This window comes from Drosophila subpulchrella, chromosome 3R (assembly GCF_014743375.2).
Source record: "Drosophila subpulchrella strain 33 F10 #4 breed RU33 chromosome 3R, RU_Dsub_v1.1 Primary Assembly, whole genome shotgun sequence".
Classification (NCBI taxonomy): Eukaryota; Metazoa; Arthropoda; class Insecta; order Diptera; family Drosophilidae; genus Drosophila; species Drosophila subpulchrella.
The window spans coordinates 838,626-857,070 of record NC_050609.1 but is presented as its reverse complement, the minus strand read 5'-3'; the positions used below and the strand labels follow the sequence as shown (position 1 = coordinate 857,070).

At 39.9% G+C, this 18,445-nt stretch overlaps 4 protein-coding genes across 19 annotated transcripts in view; 3 read left to right on the top strand and 1 right to left on the bottom strand.

Moving 5' to 3' along the window:
* The first annotated feature begins 803 nt into the window (after positions 1-803).
* LOC119562908 (probable maleylacetoacetate isomerase 2) lies at positions 804-4,534 on the top strand. 3 transcript variants are annotated; one of them, XM_037876050.1, is made up of 4 exons: positions 804-1,118; positions 2,685-2,862; positions 2,927-3,257; positions 3,550-4,534. In XM_037876050.1, exons 1-4 carry the CDS (start codon positions 1,095-1,097, stop codon positions 3,677-3,679), a joined length of 663 nt encoding a protein of 220 aa, XP_037731978.1. In that variant the 5' UTR covers positions 804-1,094; the 3' UTR covers positions 3,680-4,534. The 3 variants fall into 3 exon arrangements, with proteins under 3 accessions (XP_037731978.1, XP_037731979.1, XP_037731977.1); XM_037876051.1 differs by lacking the exon at positions 804-1,118 and adding an exon at positions 2,301-2,336; XM_037876049.1 differs by lacking the exon at positions 804-1,118 and having other exon boundaries at positions 2,606-2,862.
* Positions 4,535-5,081: 547 nt separating this feature from the next.
* On the top strand, positions 5,082-6,117 carry LOC119562906 (probable maleylacetoacetate isomerase 1). Its single transcript, XM_037876047.1, has 3 exons — positions 5,082-5,462; positions 5,519-5,849; positions 5,913-6,117. Exons 1-3 carry the CDS (start codon positions 5,177-5,179, stop codon positions 6,040-6,042), a joined length of 747 nt encoding a protein of 248 aa, XP_037731975.1. The 5' UTR covers positions 5,082-5,176; the 3' UTR covers positions 6,043-6,117.
* A 121-nt stretch (positions 6,118-6,238) lies between these two features.
* LOC119562907 (probable maleylacetoacetate isomerase 1) lies at positions 6,239-10,988 on the top strand. Its single transcript, XM_037876048.1, has 3 exons — positions 6,239-6,596; positions 6,649-6,979; positions 7,040-10,988. The coding sequence occupies exons 1-3, from the start codon at positions 6,329-6,331 to the stop codon at positions 7,167-7,169; spliced, it is 729 nt and encodes a 242-aa protein (XP_037731976.1). The 5' UTR covers positions 6,239-6,328; the 3' UTR covers positions 7,170-10,988.
* Positions 10,989-11,564: 576 nt separating this feature from the next.
* LOC119562904 (RNA-binding protein Nova-1) overlaps positions 11,565-18,445 on the bottom strand; it is a 34,970-nt gene continuing 28,089 nt past the window's right edge. For all 14 annotated transcript variants that reach the window (XM_037876031.1, XM_037876032.1, XM_037876044.1 and 11 more), the window contains 4 exons: positions 17,876-18,019; positions 17,175-17,815; positions 15,956-16,484; positions 11,565-14,945 (listed from right to left, as the gene is read on the bottom strand). In XM_037876031.1, the coding sequence (XP_037731959.1) occupies positions 14,725-14,945; positions 15,956-16,484; positions 17,175-17,815; positions 17,876-18,019 (1,535 nt within the window). In that variant the 3' untranslated portion in view covers positions 11,565-14,724. The remainder of the gene's footprint in view (positions 14,946-15,955; positions 16,485-17,174; positions 17,816-17,875; positions 18,020-18,445) is intronic.

Below are 18,445 nucleotides of genomic sequence, written 5' to 3'. Positions count from 1 at the left end.
TAACGATGATTATCAGTTGAATGTGATAACAGTAAACGGGGAAAAGGTTTTTAGTAATAAGAGGTGCTACAATATGGACTTATATATAACTTCTCCTATTATTGCAGTTTATTCAGTAGAAAATTTCTACCTACAAGAAATAAAGTCATAAAGAAATTAGAATAGATAAGTAAGTTTGTCGAATTTTTTTGAAATTTTTTTTTAATATAAATTCTTTTCCGATAATATTTTAAGGAAATTGGTTATAAAAACGTCATTCAATTGTATTTCTATCTTTAAGCTAAAAGATTCGTAGCTAAGAGTAGTGAATTCAAATGAAGCAAGCCATCGTTCCAAAGCATTGACCAAAAAAAGGGTTTAAGGAATTTTAAAACTTAAAATTTTGTGTTTGACTTACTGATATTAGACTGTACCTAGGAAACAGTGCACTGCTTGCTCTCGCAAACTGTGGGTGGTTATTGTACCATATAGGTTTTAGGCCCTCTGTAGCCTAACCCCCCTGAAAGTTTAGCCGAGACAAGATCCCCAAAAACTTTTGCGAGCCGGTCTGCTCTTTTTGCTCTCTCCCTCTCTTTATTTTTGCATATCCTTTTCGCATTCGTCCTGCGTCCTCCAAAGTCCTCTGAGTCCTCCCTCTCACACACACTCGCACGTTTGCTTTGTTGTTGGCGTTTGTCATTGTCCTTCTTGCGTTCGCTTTTGCTTTCGCTTTCGCACTCGTTAATTTAGTTCAGTGTGTTCAGTTGCGTCCTGGCTTTATATCCTGTCGCTATCCTTTGCTTCAGCGCTGCTCCAAGCGGTTTCAGTTTGAGGTGTTGAGTGCATTTGAGCGGCTGCAAATAAAAACAGAACTGTGCGTCAGAACAGGCCCTATATCTCTGGCAATTAGTGGATGGTGTTCCGTGGAAAAGATATCCGCAAGATCGAACTGTGCGGTATATATATATATATAGGCTATATATCCTTGGAGTAATTATTGCCGCTTTTGGCTAAACCGGCTTGGATCGTAACCCCTTTTCAACTCTCCATCGGTGTTGTGCGTCTGCACACTTAACGGCTTCAAAATTAACTACTCAAAGTACCACCACAACGCTATGTCCTTATCGGCCATAGCCAAGGTAAGCGGATCCCAGCGTCATTGGCGCCTAGTTTTTGGCATTTGGCAAAAATCCATTCCATTCCCGCAATATCGCTCATACCACGCGGCCAGTAATCTCGGGCTTCGGTGAAGGTCTGGGTTTCACTCATACCCCGTCACAGATGCCGCGCTTTGAGATTGCGCAGAGCAGCAAGCTTTCATGACCCGCGTACACACTGCAAAGGTTTGCAAAACAGGGTTGTCAGGGTTCTGCGAAAAGTTTGCAAAAAGGATATGCATCATTTATTTAATTCCTGAATTGACAAGAACTCTATTCTTTTGGAGATGAATGAAGAAATAACATATCTGAAAGATATCTTGAATTTTTTTTGTTTTCTTTGATCTTGATTATTAAGTTTTGGATCCTACATATAGGGTTTATTCAGTTTTATTCTAATTATATGGCTTACTCCCAATGTTTGTTCTAGACCAACTTACTAAGTTTCGTATTTTTTTAATTTATGATTTTTAACCTCTCAATATAACATAAGCTCCAACACTTAGGGCCTAACTTCAGCAAGAACTCGACAACCCTGGCCTACGCTTTTGACTCAAACTCCAACTCGCGAACTCAGCGAACAACCCCTAAAAAAGCACACCCTCTCGAAGCGAATGGCGAAACTTCTGAGCCAATTTTCTCTTGAGCAGGGGTCCTGTGTCCTTGGCGCTGCCTTCGCGCTGCGGACTCAGGACAACGACAACTTGAAAAAGGTTAATGCCCCTAGCCGACCTTGGGGTGCGACACAGTTCGGGACTCGGGAGCTCGGGACCTCGCAACGGACCTCGTATGTCGGATATTGGAACTCGGCCCTTACTTCGGGACCCCATCGTCCCAACTTTCCCATGAGTTCATTGAACTTTTCGGGAACTCATTATGCTTTCCGTGTATACAGTTCAGTTTCGTGTGGGTGGGCCCACGTTGATAGGCTCTGCTGGGTTGATTGGCCCGGCCGGAACAGCCAGCTGTGTGTATATCATTTTAGGGCTCGTCCTCGTCGGCGGCCATTGTATATTGCATAGGGTATGGGGGTATAGGCTATAGGGTGTAGGGTCCGCTGCCCCCCCGAACCGCCCGAAGCTCTCCACTGTTGCTGTGCAGCTGTTGTCGGGCGCTATTTTTGGTGCAAGTCGAACTTGACGCTGTGCTTTTTTGTCAGTCTGTCGCTGGCTTTGCTCCTGTCTGGACACCATGAATCATGTGGGTATATCTAAATCTCTATCCGAAAACCTCGGAGAAAATCCCTGTTATCTGTGAATTAAAAGCGATAAGTGCGTAATTGAGAGCTCTAGTTTATCGCGGAGTAAACATGGAAACAGCGCTAAATGCAAATGATTAAACCAGTTTGACTAGGCGACTATGATGGGGTGTGCTTTGGGAACCCAACTCGTTATCAACGGCAACCTGTTCTGTGCTATTTGTGTTTTCATCTCGAAATTAGAATAAATAGATTTCGTAATACAGTTTGTGGGCCCGTCATGCCATTCGGCGCTGGCCAGTTGTGGTAAAATGTCTACTAATCCCAATGTTTCCTCCTCCGACGCACAGCCAATACTCTACTCGTATTGGCGCAGCTCGTGCTCCTGGCGCGTGCGCATTGCGATGAACCTGAAGGAGATACCCTATGACATCAAGCCGATCAGCCTGATCAAATCCGGTGGCGAGCAGCATTGCAATGAGTACCGCGAGGTCAATCCCATGGAGCAGGTGCCCGCCCTGCAGATCGGTGAGTCCTTTGAGCCCATTCAATAGGAAAAACACCCCCTTACTTCCCATTCATCCATCCCCAGATGGACACACCCTCATCGAGTCGGTGGCCATAATGCATTACCTGGAGGAGACCCGTCCCCAGCGACCCCTGCTCCCACAGGACGTCCACAAGCGGGCCAAGGTGCGCGAAATCGTCGAGATCATCTGCTCGGGCATCCAGCCCCTGCAGAACCTCATCGTGCTCATCCACGTGGGCGAGGAGAAGAAGAAGGAGTGGGCCCAGCACTGGATCACACGGGGCTTCCGGGCGGTGGAGAAGGCGCTGTCCACATCCGCGGGAAAATACTGCGTGGGCGATGAGATCTCCATGGCCGATTGCTGCCTCGTACCTCAGGTGTTCAATGCCCGAAGGTAAGCTTGATAGTGAAAAATTGTCAGCCCTTAAAGCAGTGGTCGTTAGCGGAAGCAGAGTAATTAGTGTGAGTGATTTTCTCAGTGAAACATGCTCTTTTCTATACCGTGTTTGTTGGCAGAACGGTGGCAGAGAAAATGTGTGTCCCACGGGCCGCCTTCACTGCTTCTGCTAGTGACCTCTGCTTTAAGGCATAGCAAACCAACCATAGAGTAAAAATGTTTAAAGTTAGAAAGATTAATCCATAAATCTAGTTAAGAATCTATGTGTCTAACCCTGCGCTCATTACAGATTCCACGTGGACTTGCGCCCGTATCCCATCATACTGCGCATTGACCGCGAACTGGAGAGCAATCCGGCCTTCCGGGCGGCCCACCCCTCCAATCAACCGGACTGTCCGCCGGAGCTGCCCAACAAATAGAATTTTCCGACGCCAACTGCAAAGCGCCGTAAGACGAAAAAGTGAATTGCAGTTCGTAACCCAGGCACAAGACAAACTAAGAACTTAAATCTGATCGGTGGGGCAGGATGGATGGCGGCGGTGGGATTGGATAGATATAGTGGAGATGGCGAAGCTGGCGAGGATTCCATTAACCAGAAACAGTCGGATGTGATTTAAGAAATTGCTAACAGCATTTAAATATGCATAAATGCATAAAAATACTATCGATAACATAACGAAATTCCTCACACGAAATTCAAATTCAAAATTCTCAGAAACGGAACAAAAACTAATAATAATAAATTCTTCAGATTCCCTTAGTTTGTCATTGTGAACATGATCTAAAAGATGAACTCATATATATTAAATGTAACTTATTTTTATGCATTTTATTTAGGCTAACAAAACATAACAAATTCAAGGAAAAAACTCATGACGAAAAGCAAAATTCAATTCAGGGATTTAAAAACAAAAACAAATTTAGAAACACTATCGAAGATATACAAATATAAATGATATACTAATATGTATGTATAACTACTTCATGTCAAAGTTGGGCAAATGCTAAACGAATCGTTCACAAAGTACAAAACTTCAGTCAACCAACAAGTAAACTAAACCAACATACAAACAACTATACACTAAATCGAATAAATCCTAAGTAATTTACAAGAACTAAGCAACAGCATCGATCGACCTGCGATAGATCGATGTTGAGTCACCTATTTGATGGTTCTATATGTCAATGCAATGCCTCTTTGATACCACGAAAGCATAGATAACTAACCAAGTATTTCTCTCAACTCAGTGCACATAGACGAATGATAAAGCCAACCCATTAAGTGCACAGTATTTTATTAGCAAGTTGATGTAAATTGGATCGTGGGAGTCTTTTCACAACCCCTGTACGAGTAGATGTAAGCCTGCCGATGCCAAGTACATACACATACTTACTATCCTGCACGACAGTACAATACCACGGATCGGAGGAACTAACGCCGATAGTCTATCAAACAAATATATAAAATAAATATAGGTCGAGCTGCGCATTTTCGCATACCAAACGAATACCAAATTGAATACAAACCAATAACTAATATGCATAATTTCTGAAATATTGTAACAGTTCCATATACTATAAATAAATAAACTTCAAACTAAACCAAAACCCAGCTAATTAAATAATTTTTAATCATTGATTTTACATTTTCCAGATTGAATAATTCCTAATTCTTGTCCTTTAGTTCAAAAATTTAAAAATTTATTAAAAGTTTTATTACATTTTGCAAAAAATATAGCCTGCTTTTTAGAGAGCCCCTTGAATACAAGCATTTTATCGATATTTCAGCCACAAAAATCTCCAATTAGAACAGCTGTGCTTTAGGCCGCTATTGATTAGCAAAAGTAAACCGGTTTTTTCACAAACTGATAAATTGTGTTACTTAATAAACAGATTGCATTAAATATTAACAGCATATGGCTGCAGTTAGACAGTTAGCCAACAAAGGATTATATTTATCGGTAATAAATAGGCCTTTTAGTTTCAACGGCTTCCACCGCACTATGTCAACGAATCCGGCGCCTATACTGTATTCCTTTTGGTCAAGTTCGTGTTCTTGGAGAGTTCGCATTGCACTTGCAATTAAGAAGATAGAGTACGAAGTGAAACCCACTTCTTTGCTAAAGACAGACAGCGAACATGCCTATACGGATGAGTACCGAGAAGTAAATCCCATGCAAAAGGTTCCTTCGTTGAAGATTGGTAAGAAACAATAAATTTACTTAGATCTTAGATATCTAACTATTATGATCCAATAGATGGACATACCCTGTGCGACTCGGTGGCTATAATGCATTACCTGGATGAAACCCGACCTCAGCCTGCTCTTCTACCCCAAGACCCAGTCAAAAGAGCGAAGGTCCGGGAAATTGTGGAGCTAATATGCTCGGGAATTCAGCCCTTGCAGAATAGTGCGGTAATGGATCATATAGGCAAGAATAAGAGTTTGGAATGGGCACAAGACTGGATTTCTCGAGGATTTCAAGGTCTGGAGAAGATCCTCTCCCAATCAGCAGGAAAGTTCTGTGTGGGGGATGGGCTTACAATGGCTGATATTTGCCTTGTGCCTCAGGTTCGCAATGCCAGAATGTAAGAATATAAAAACTTTTCGGTTTCCGGAAATTACTATATAATCGTGACATTATTTTGTAGATACAAAGCTGACCTGAGTTCATATCCAACCATAGTTCGTTTGGATCAGGACCTTCAAAACCTGGAAGTTTTTAAAACCACCCATCCCAGTAAACAAACAGATTGCCCACCAAAATTTGCAAACAAATAGTCAACTCTTTATAAGCAGTTCTTTTTTATTTCCGTATTGCAATTATTCTGTATAATAAATAGATTTGTTAATTAATTAACGAATTGCTTTTTTGGTAATGCACAAGGCATGGAAGTACTGCCTGCTTTTGGGAGAACCTTGTTAATACTATAATATTATGTAGAGTTATACAAAGAAATCTCCAATAAGCTCAGCTGTGCATTGATTCGCTATCAATTAGTATACAGATTTTTTCATCAACCTATCTTATTTCGGATCGTACAGAAAATTAAATATTATTTCAAAAATGGCCTACAAAAGCCTACAACTAATGCAAATATGCAGATCTCCTGGATCAACGATTTTATTTCGAAGTATGTCAACAAATTCGAAGCCCCTCCTTTATTCTTTGTGGTCGAGCTCTTGTTCTTGGAGAGTCCGCATAGCACTGGTGATTAAGAAGATTGATTACGAAGTTAAACCGACTTCTTTAACAAGGACGGTGAGCGATCATGCATATACAGATGAATATAGAAAAGTAAATCCCATGCAGAAGGTTCCGTCCTTAAAAATTGGTAAGTAATAGGAGCAATATTTGTTTGCAATCCTAAGTTTTTACACCAATAGATGGACACACGCTGTGCGACTCGGTGGCTATAATGCACTACCTAGAGGAAACTCGCCCTCAACCTGCTCTCCTGCCCCAAGATCTTGTAAAAAGAGCAAAGGTCCGGGAAATTGTTGAGCTTATATGCTCGGGCATTCAGCCGCTGCAGAATATTGCAGTACTGGACCATATAGGCAAGGATCAGGGTTTGAAATGGGCACAACATTGGATCACCCATGGATTTCAAGGTCTGGAAAAGATACTTTCCCAATCGGCGGGCCAGTTCTGTGTGGGAGATGAGCTTACCATGGCGGATCTTTGTCTTGTGCCGCAGGTTCGCAATGCTAGAAGGTAAGACCCTTAAGGTTCGACTTCCCCGAAACTCTTAAAAACTGTTACTCTATTTTGTAGATACAAAGTTGACTTGAGTCCATATCCAACTATAGTTCGTTTAAATCAAGAACTACAACTACTGAATGTTTTTAAATCTACTCATCCCAGTACTCAGCCCGACTGTCCACCGGAGTTTCTTAAGAAATAAACAAATCCTACAAGATGTTCATATAAATTCTTAAAAAAGTTCCAACAGATATCGATTATTAAACAGCCTTCTATAACCCAGAACCAAATCGAAGTAAAACTTCATTGAATTATAATATAATTTTTATTAGTTTTGTCATTTTTATATAATCGTTCTTAAATGTGTAATGTGTAATTCACGTAATTCATTTATGTACCGTCCTAACTTTGCGTTTCTAATTTTCCATCCTGGATGCGGATCTTTATAATGTTTCTGTGTATGTAGTATGCACTTATTGGCTTTCCTGGTTGGAGTTGTGTCTCTGTGGTTGTGTCTGCGTGTGTATATATGTATTCAACAAATTTTACTATAAATACTATTACATACATACAGATGCGCCGTACGCATTACATAACATAACCATTACATTCGATATACATGCATGTTCTGTACTGTATCTAACATCGGTACCGATCGATCGCCTACCTAGCTTAGCTTTCATTTTATTGTTGGCCGTTTAGTTCGCCATTACCGTAAAGTTTTAGTCGCAATCTGCATTATAATCGTCATTTTCATTTTCATTTTCATTTCGATTTTCATTTTTTGTTCGAGTATGATTCACTTGGGGTTATATAGCTATGCATATATATGTATGTAGAGAGGAGTAACTGTTTGCATACTTTTCGTTCGCAATTGTACAAGTTTTCTTATCGTTTCGTTAATTGCAAAAATTATGTTTTTCGATTTGTTAAAACTTGAATGAGCTACTTTAAAGAATCTTCTTGTAGGGATACCTTTTGATTTAATTGTTTAAAGATTTCACTAGACTATTTTTTCTGTTACTTGTCTTACTTTTTGGTTTTTGTTCTTTCAAATCTATACCTCGTAAAATGAAATTGATAAATAAAGAAAACCTACTTTATACCGTGGTTATGTGTGATCTTTTCCCATTGCGATTTTCAAATGCTAAATGAATAAATCTATAAAATCGTTTGCTTTGCTACTTGATTTTTAAAAAACTTCAATTGATTATACTTTGTAAATAGAGCATAACTAAATATCGTTGATTTCATTTTGCATTTATTTTGTTTACTTCAATTAGGACACGTTCACGTTCCTTTTTATTTTGGGTTCATTTGCACTCAGAAAGGGATTTGGTTTGCTAAAATTTTATTTAAATATTTTGCTAATATGTATAAGTAAAACTTGTTTCTCTGCGCAATGTATTTTCGTTCTTATATCGGCTATTTAAACACGATTCGCTACATGCTCCACAATAATCGCGCAAACCGAATCGCTGGATCGGTTTGCCACGTTATTTTTTTGGAGCCTCCATTTTTTTCGCACCTAGGTTAATATTACATTCGCTTAGCCTATATAGGCGGCATTGTATTTACATACATTTAAATACTCTATATACGTTAATTTGTTTACACCTTCCGACTTCATTTCTCATTTTGTCATTATTATTATCACAGTCAAATCATAAAAGATTTAGTACTTTTACTTTTGAATGAGTTTCCATGATGTTTGCTTTTTGCTAATGTTCCGCGCTTTCGAATGACCATATCGATCAGTGTCAATATCGTTATTATTAATTCTTGTCTATATAAACCTATTGAGAGATCGAAAAGTGTGGCTGCTGCTGCTGTTCGTAATTCCTATAGTGTGCACCGGGATTTGACGTTGAGTGAAGAGTGTGTGCTAGTGTTTCTCAACCAGGGATCTCCTAAGTAACTCCCAAGGGGGTCCCAAGGTAATGCTATCGAATCAATTATTTGAAATTCTAATCGCTTGTATAAAATAATTCCTACATGTTGAGCGAAATGTTGGACTTTCGGGGATCTGTTGCTCTTGATATTGGCCAGATATCGTGAAGGCCGTAATTTCTATGTAACTTTTGTTTCTGTTCTCTAAGGTACTCACGTATGCAACTTCTTAGGTTTTTGGTTGCGAAAGTGTTTAAGTGAAGAAGACTCGAAAATTCGATTTTTACTTGTTACGATCCGAAAGTTAATATTCTTTTTCCGTTAACTATTTTGTACACTGAATAAGATTGCATTTATATATGGTGTTGTTGGTTTTTTCACTATGACTGTGATGCAGTTTTATGAGTTATGACTTAGGCTAGGATCATTTAACGGCATTACGTCTACGCTTTTTCTCCAGCACCTCCAATACTGCACAGCAATATCTGGTGCATCGGTTTCTTCGATTTTCGATCATTGAGAGAGTTTAAAATCTTTTCGGCTACTTTACATATTTTTGATGTAGACCCATGTGTGCTAAATGAAACTGTGCCAAATGGAAACGCAGGTAAATAAATATTTTTTGGGGTCCGTGCCGAGCTGCACTGATCGATGATTTTTTTGGGAAAGTGAGGCCCTGCACGGACCTTTTTTCGGGGTACTGGGTTCTTTTGTTTCAATCGTTAAACCGCTTTTATTTGCTTGAATTAATTAATATTAATTTTATTTATCACACTAACGACTACGTTTTATACTTTTAGTGTATGTGTATATATATAGTATTTAATATTTTACTAATGTTGTATGCTTCTGTTGTGGTTGCTGAATGAACGTCTCTCCGTAGCCGGGTCGGCCAATCCGATAGATTTATACATACAATGCTATATGAGGTTATATAATGATTCAGTTAGTTCTCCGATTCGATTCTCCGACCTATCAATACCAGCAAAGTTCGCATCAAATCGCAAACATATCATTTCATTTACGTTCTGCTCTGCTCGACTGCCATGTACGTTTACGATTTTTAGTATATGTAGGTATACATACAGGTATATGCATATGGGGGGGGGGTGTGTACATTTATAATATAATGCATAGGCATCGTAATGTTTAATTGTTCTAATAACAGTGTGGGTGGCAAAGCATAACAAATTATAATAAAGTTACTTCGCTTTTTGTCGCTTTAAGTATGTAGTTATGTATGTATGTAATATATGTATGTACTATACGAGATTTGATTGATAAATTGAACTCCTCTTTACATATTTGTATTTTAGCAACATACGGATTTCATTTCGAAGAGCAAAACACATTGCCACTTCGCGTTTTCTTGTTGTTCTTGTTGGGTTTTTTCTTTAAACGTTCAAAGTCGAATTTGAATTACTTTAGATATTTATGTATTGTATGTATATAGTTAATAAAAGTTGCTTTTATGTTTACTACTTTAACACTAATAGACTCCGTCGTTGAAATAACAGCTGTATTACTTTCTTTTCCCTACCATCTATCCATTCCTCCATTGTTATTGTTATAGATGCCTTTCAATATATAATTTAATAAAACTGCTGAACCCGTGTGTGTAGTACTGGTGAACAGAACTTAATGCGCACGTCCTTCCAAAGTTTTCTAGTTTCGTATGATTGCAGTGGATAGTTAGTTGGATAGTTGGTGTTCTGGGAGGGGGTGGCGATATAGAGGATGAGTTGCATGACAAATGTGCCTGATAAGTGGATTCGTGGGTGCCAGTGGCAGTAACAGTTGTATTTGTGTCGATGGTAAGCACAAAGCAATCATGCGGCCTAATGGTGCAACTTGGATTTGGGGCAGACTGGGTTGCTAGGGCCACCCACATACCATTTCTAGATTTTTTGGTGTTTTTTTTTCTCGCGGATGTGGATGTGGGCCTGCGGGTTGCGTGAAGCTTCAATTTGTACAGCAAATAACAAACGCATTCAAACAATAAAATCCAAACAAGCATAAACACGTCGAAAGCGGGACGCGGGTTACCGGAACCGATGGGATCGGATCTGACTCTCATCCGATCGGTTCGACAGCCCCGATAATCTCCATTTTCCATTTTCTCATCTTCCCCTCTTCGTCACGCCCTCTCAACCTCGGAGAGGAGAATACGGATACGGATACGGATACGGATGCGGATACTATTGGATCACAAATCGGACATTTCTGAGAAACGGAGTTGGAATCGGCAAAGACCTTTTGCAGTGAATACGTATATGCATATGGGGTGGGGACTGTGACTCTCTCGGACCGTCCATGCATCATCGATGAATTGAATTGAGAACTTGATTTCGGGGAGATTTCTTTTGCTTTTCAAGTAAAGCTTTTCTTTTCTCTTAGTTGTCTCATTAAAAAATTAATTATTTCATAATTAATTTCAAGTATCGTTTGACTTCTTTTTTTATTAAATATATTTTTGCTTTGTTTTGTTGTTTTTTCTTTTTTGTTGTTTTTAAATACATATCACAGATCCAGTACAAATATAAGTATATATATTTGTGTTTATTTCTTCTTCCTTCCTCAACTATGTTTAGATATCATATAAAACTCATACATTAAACATAACTCAGTGAGCACGCGCATGTGATACTGATATTTAGTACGAATGTGTGAATGTATGGGAGAGGTGTGTCTCAGGTGTGTTCTTCAGGTGTATCATGTGTATCATGTGTGTGTGTGTGTGTGGGCGTATGCAGGGGATCGTGAGCGTCTGTGTCTGTGATAGATACGACTATATAGTGCTTCGATTCTGATTCTGATACTGATTATGGGGGCTCTGAAATGGTGTTCGTTGCTCTCCCGTTCTGAAGTAAGGCGAAGAAGACGAAATAAATGTTCGTTTGTTGTTGGATTGGTAGGTTGATTGGTTGGTTGACTGATTGGCTGATTGATTGGTTGACTGGTTTTTGTGGGGTGGACGAAGGGGGATCTGTGTTTTTATGCTTGTTGTGATTTTGGCTGTTGTTGTTTGTTAAGCTACGTTTCGTTCAAAGTTGTTACTGTGGAATTCTGCTGTTCTTAGACGGTCTATTGCATTGTATGTACTTTCAAATTGTCTTGATCTCGAACTCGATCTCTGGATTTTTTTCTTTATGATACTCATAAAATAATAGATCTAAATAAAACACCAACATCGTTTTCCTTATTCCTTCCCCTTACGTTTTCGTTTTGTTTTCTTTTGGATGTTAATGCATATTTCAAGGCACACTAGCATTTACGACTGTACTTTCAAATTTACTCTCTTTTTTTTTTGTTTCCATATTTCTCATTAGTTTACTTATAGATCTTTTTCGTTTTTTTGTTATAATTATCTTCTGTTTTCCATTTGATTTGTATTTTAATCGTATTATATAAATATTGCACAAATAAGAACAATTGTAGGTAAGTTTTAACAATAATAGCAAAAATTAATAAGAACAACTTTTAACTTAAATATATAGACTTAGCTTAGGATTGGTTGCCGTTGTGGTTTGTTTGTTACTTTTTATCATTTCACTACGGTGATGAGCGTTTTCAGTGATTGAATCGAAGTCGAAGTAGAAATCGAACTGAGCAAAGAAGTGGTTGACTGATTGACTGATAGACTGACTGACTGACTGACTGACTGTCTGATTGAGTTGATTTCGATTGGTCATGATAATGTTGTAGACTGATTTGGTTTGGGGATACGATTGGGTTAGTGGTGGTGCGGCGCTCGTGGGTGGTTGATGGGTGGGTAATGGCGGTGGCTTTGGCGGTTGTGGTGCGCAGAACGCTCCAAATTAAACAATAAAATAAACGTAGCAGGTTTTTTAATCAAATTTTATTTAAATTTCGTTTCATCTTCGTTTTATTTATCGAAAAGAAGTGTTAAACTAAATTATATGTGTAAGGAATAATGTAAACAAGAAAAATTTCATTACAAGTAAGGCATTTCTCTCTCTGTAGGTGAGTGGTGTTCGTATGGGTACTTTTGTCCTTGTGTGTGTGTGTATATGAATAGGGAAAATTTTAAATGTGATGTTAACATCTCTTTTGTCTTTACACTGCGTTTCTAGATAGATATGTACATATAATTGTTGTGAAATGTTTGTTGAAATAATGTTTAATAATTGCACAATACTTAAAATTAACAAGGGAAATTGTTTGGTGGATTGTTTGTTTTGACGTAGTATGAAGAAACCCCTAAATGAAAATGAATATTTTACAAAGAAACGTTGGTTTTGCTAAGGTTTTTTATGTTTTCATATTTTCACATTTTTTTTGTTTTTTAAGATACTTGTGATGCATTAGGTGAGAGAAAATGTAAGACTTAAAATTAGAATGTAAGAAACAAATGTGCTAAATTTACCAAAGATATGTGGGTAACAAACGCAAAATGACAAAAAAAAATAAAGTAAGGAGTGCAGTTCTCCGACTGGCAACTAACAAATCGCAATGTGTTTTTTTCATAAATAATATATATAAAACAAAAGATTTAAGGAGTAACAAATCGGGAGCACAAAATCAAAACCAAAAGGAGACTCACGTGCGCGCGCAACACATTAACACCACTCGATCCGACTTGGGATCGTCTCTAAAACTAAACAACATTATCATGATCAAGATCAACATCAACTGTAGCGTTCCGAAAGTGTTCATATACAGAGGTCGGGCTGCAGAATCGTGGGTGAATATAGATAGATATTAACAGCGATAAGCAATTATGGAGAGGGGCAACAACAGAGAACAGATAAAAACAGAAAATTTTAACGAAATCACGGAAAATGTCAACAAAGTCACTCTTTTTTCTTGTATTTTCTTTGAAATTGTATTTTTCACTAGCCTGTTGTGGTTGTAATAGCAAGTGTTTTTCTTGTTGATTATTTTTTTGGGGGTGTAGTAAAATATTTACCTTATTTCGAGGGTAAGAATCACCTGAAGTTTTCACTGAAAACGCTCGCTCATTATACATTTTTTTATCGTTTTAGCTCAACATAATGCTAATAATTAGGTGTGTGGGTTGGGTTTGGGGGGGGTGTGTGTGTAAGTGGGTGGTGGCATATGTATATATATATATGTATGGGCATATGTGTGTAGATAATATATATATAAACAAGACTCAACAACTGTGTACATATACATATGTATATATGCCCCATGTATATCGTATCGTATAGCTTGGTCGGGAGTACCAAAAACAAAAACAAAACACGCAACGCAAACATACGCATCACAAACAAACAAAACCCAAACGGTTCGGTTTTCTTTCGCAACTAGTTTGTGTCTAACTGGCAATTGGCAATATAACTTGTTTTTCGATTTTAAAGTTTCGAGCGTGACAAACAAATGCAACAATTTATCGTAGAGAAGGGTAGTACATAGTATCTATACAAAATTTTCACTGTTTTTCCTTTCGCTTTCTTAAAGGGCGTTGTTATAATATTAAAGCAAATCTCTTGAGGTGAAGGCCTTGGAACAGTTTTACTCAAAAGGTGTATGGGTCTTGCAATACATAATTATTACTATTATTTTTTTTTTTAATTTGCTTAACTCTTAGCTGCACGCATAACAATTGGTGTTTCCTTTTTTGTTATCCCTTCTCATAATATTTTAGAAATCGGGTTTTTTAGTTTACTATGTTCATCCTCTTTTTTTTTTTAAAGAAATTAACAAATTTGAGAGGAAAAACTTGCTTATGTGTTTTGTGATTTTCATCATTTTTTTTTTTGGGTAAGGGGTAGTTGGGTAGTTTGGTTGTTGTTGTTTTGCTTTTTGCCTGCTTTTGTTTGTTGTTCTGTTAAGATTGCTGGTTGGTTGCTTTACTCGGATTTCGGATTCTCATGTTTTGTTTAATTCACAACAGTGGTTAATGGAATTTGTCGCGCCCTCTTTGCCTCCTCCTCGTTGATTTTCTGTTCAATTAGATATTGCGCTTTGGCAATGGCACTCGGCTGACCAGTTATGGTTACAATGCGATTTCTAGTGCCAGGTGCGAATATGCCCTTTTTGGAAATTTGCACATTTGCGCCAGAAACATGTTGAATTTCAACTAAACTACGACCGTTCGGACCTGGAATATTTGCATCAGATTTATGTTAAATATTTTTTTAAAGATATTAAATGATAGTATGGATAAAATATGTGGGTATAATAGTTATAAACGTATATAATATATATATTATGTTTGGGCTTGTATAGCGGTAAGGTGTTAGGGACGCCAAAACTATATACTATATAAGACAAACCAAAAAACGAAAGACAATATGCTGCAAAGGGGGTCAGTGTGCCTAACCTAATGACCTAACGACCTTACAACTGACACTGAGGTAAAATTAACTGCGCAACAACGAATGCATGTGAATTCAACAATTTAATTATATTTAACGCATGGTTACCCAAGAATTGCACTAGCCATATGTCGATTAAAATTCGTTAGGCCTTAACAAAAAGGAAAAGTGAATGTTTTTTTTTTTGCTCAACCTACAACCTAACTGCTATAGCTACTACTGCTACCTACTGCTCTCTTAAGCTAACGGATGCTGCTGTTCTGTGCGAATTTTCAGTGGGTGTCGGTGTTTCCGGAATGGGGGGAGTGGGGATCATCAAGCGGTCCAGGGTAAAATATCATCGAGGGGATATCATAGGGATCATATGCTGGCGGATGGGTGAGAGGCAAGAACTTGACTAGAAATTTCGCTATAAGTTTGAATGAATTTATTAGAAAAACCTTTGTAGAATCTCTAACGGAATGTCCCACGGAATGTGTTGTATGGATTAAATGGGTTAACTCAATATATCGAACTCTCTCTCTTTTTCTATCTCTGAAATGAGTTTGGAATGAAGTGCCTGTGTCTGGTTGGCTATATAACTCTATAACTCTAATGTCTTTATGGCTAATCAAAAATGGAAGCGGGATGGGGGGAACTCTTAATCCACCGGCATTATTTTCACAGGTGCCAAGGGCCAAACGGGATAGGGGGATATTGGGGATAAGGGGTAAAGAAAATTGCGGTGTTGTTGGTTCTCTGTTGGTTGGGTTTTTTGCAATTTTTTAGTAGGGATAATAGTATGGACGCGCACCTAGAATAGCGCCGATAATCACTTCCGGCACCTCGACGTTCTTCGAGTCCTTGGAGCTCAGGTCGCCCGGAGTGGGGCTCTTGCTGAGTCCGCCCAGCTGCGCCGTGGTCGCCGTTCCCGTGGCTGCCGTCAGCCCGAAACTGTTGTTGTTCAGCGAGACGGGCGTGGCGCCCGGCGCCGTGGCCGAGCCCAAATGGCGGAATGGATCGAATTGCACCGCGGCAGCGTCCAGTTGCGACTGCGTCGGCCGGCTGGCGGCAGCTGCAGCGGCCGCTGCTGCGGCATACTGCTCCAGATTCACCTGGCCGACGGCACCGAACACATTGCTGGCGGTGGCCGCGGACGCGGCGGCCGCAGTCTGCTGGTCCAGCGTCGTCACCCCGAGGAAGTTGCCCAGCGTGGAGTGGGCCCCGTTGGTGTGCGGCACGCCCACGCCCATCCCGAGGACGCCGTACTTGGCCAGGATGCCCAGGGCGGAGACGACCTCGTTCGTCACGGTCTCCGAGTAGCCAGAGCCGCGCATGGCAACCTGTTTGGGAATAGAACAAAGCACATGTTAAGTATACGCCAGGTGTACATGAGAAAGTAGTAATCTGCTAGGTGATACTAAAGTCTCCTCCGATTTGGTTATATATCCATATTCATTACTCTCGTATTGGGAAAAAAGGATTATTTAACTTCGTTTTCAGTGAGTGAAATCAAAAGCTAAAAGCTGGATAAGTTTGATCTATAAATCCGATTTCTCAGTGTGATTAACATGGATCAATTAGTTACAGTGCTGTTACGGAGAATAGTAGCTTCCCAATGTTATTTTAAGTTTATGGGTCTGAAAACTGTTTCGAAAAAATGTTGTTTTTCAAAATCATGTTCGTTACAGTGTTATACGACTGAACACTCTTAAGTAGAGGTTATGCTCTTGTTAAATTTGTTGGTCGACAAAACAAACATAGACAATTAAAAGTTAAGTTATCACTTAACCGAAGGATAACAGAATTGCAAAAAAGAAAGTTAAACTTTATGTTTACTTTATCTGTGGCAGATAGAACATTAACATGACATTGAGAAATCGTCCCTCAAAATATTAAAATCTCGCAGACAGACCATTAACATGACATTGAGAAATCGGCCCTAAAAGTAATAAAATCTCGCATTCTTACAAGATACAAAGCCAAATCGAAAGGAAATTTGTTCTGAAACCCTAAAAGCATCCCCGCCTAACCTTAATATGCTCGAGCAGCTGATTGGCAACCGCTAGATTGGGCGCCGGATTGGGTGAGCCCAGGTTGATGGACAAGTTGATGCCGGTGCCGTTGACTAGCAGGCTGGCCGCCGAGTTGGCGCCGCCGATCGTGGTGCCCAGGGTGGAGTTCAGCGAGGCGGTGCTCGAGTTGATGGCATTCTGGTTGGTGGCATACGGGGAGCCGGTCGGATTGAAGTTGGCCACAGGGCCGCTGACGTCCGCATAGGAGACGTTCAGGCAGGTGCCCGACTGGGGGTCCTCGACGATCTTCGAAAGGATCATCTTGCAGGCGTTCTTGTTGTTCTCCTTGTCGCCAATGATGGTGATGCATCGCTCCTGCAGCGAGACATCCTTCGGCTTCTGCGAGATCTGGACATAGGAGCCGCTCTCCTCCTTGATCTGTTTGATGAAGGCACCGCCCTTGCCGATAATCATGCCGGCCGTTGAGTTGGGCACCAGGATCTTGACCTGCTTGTCGCGCTCCTGGGTCTGTTTTGACTCGGCGTCGACGATCTTGTTGGTCAGGTCGGGCTTCTCGCGGATCTTGTCCATGATGAACTCTAGCACGACCATGATGGCCTCCGTGGAGCCGGTGATCAGGCACACGCGTTCGGTGGTGCCTATAAGATACATATATCATTAGTAAAGATAGGGGATATAGATTATGTAGGGAGTCTCACCTGGGTAGAAGTCATGGGACTTGGACATCTTGACCCTAGCACCCGTGTCCTTCTGCAGGGAGGCGATCGTCTCGCCACCTTTGCCGATGATGGCCCCGGAGGCCACCGCGGGCACCAGTATTTTCATGTGATACGTTGTCTCACCTGCAAGCAAAAGTTCAAAGTTCACAGGGCGACCAGTGGATTAGTCTCGGGGGAATCTCTGGGATTTGGTTTCTTTTTTTTTGGCTTTTTAATTTGAAAATAGTTTAGGGGTTAGTTGTTGTTGTACAGGTTAGAAGTCTGTGTGCCCTTGGCTGGTTGCATACAATCTAGTTATCTGGTTATTGTTGGGTTAGTTAGATCTAGTTTCTAGCTCATTCGGCAGGTTATAAATTAAAAATAATAACAGCATTTCAGCGTCGATCGTTTGTTCGTTCGGCTGGGACGCTCGCAACGAGGGACGTTCGTAAAGTTCAGCATAAACTTGGTTAGATTTGGTTTGGTTATAGTTTTCAGATAGATCTCGACTTGGTTAGGCATGGTTTACTGCTGATTGGGCATGGATTGGTTATGGTGGTGCAGGCAAAT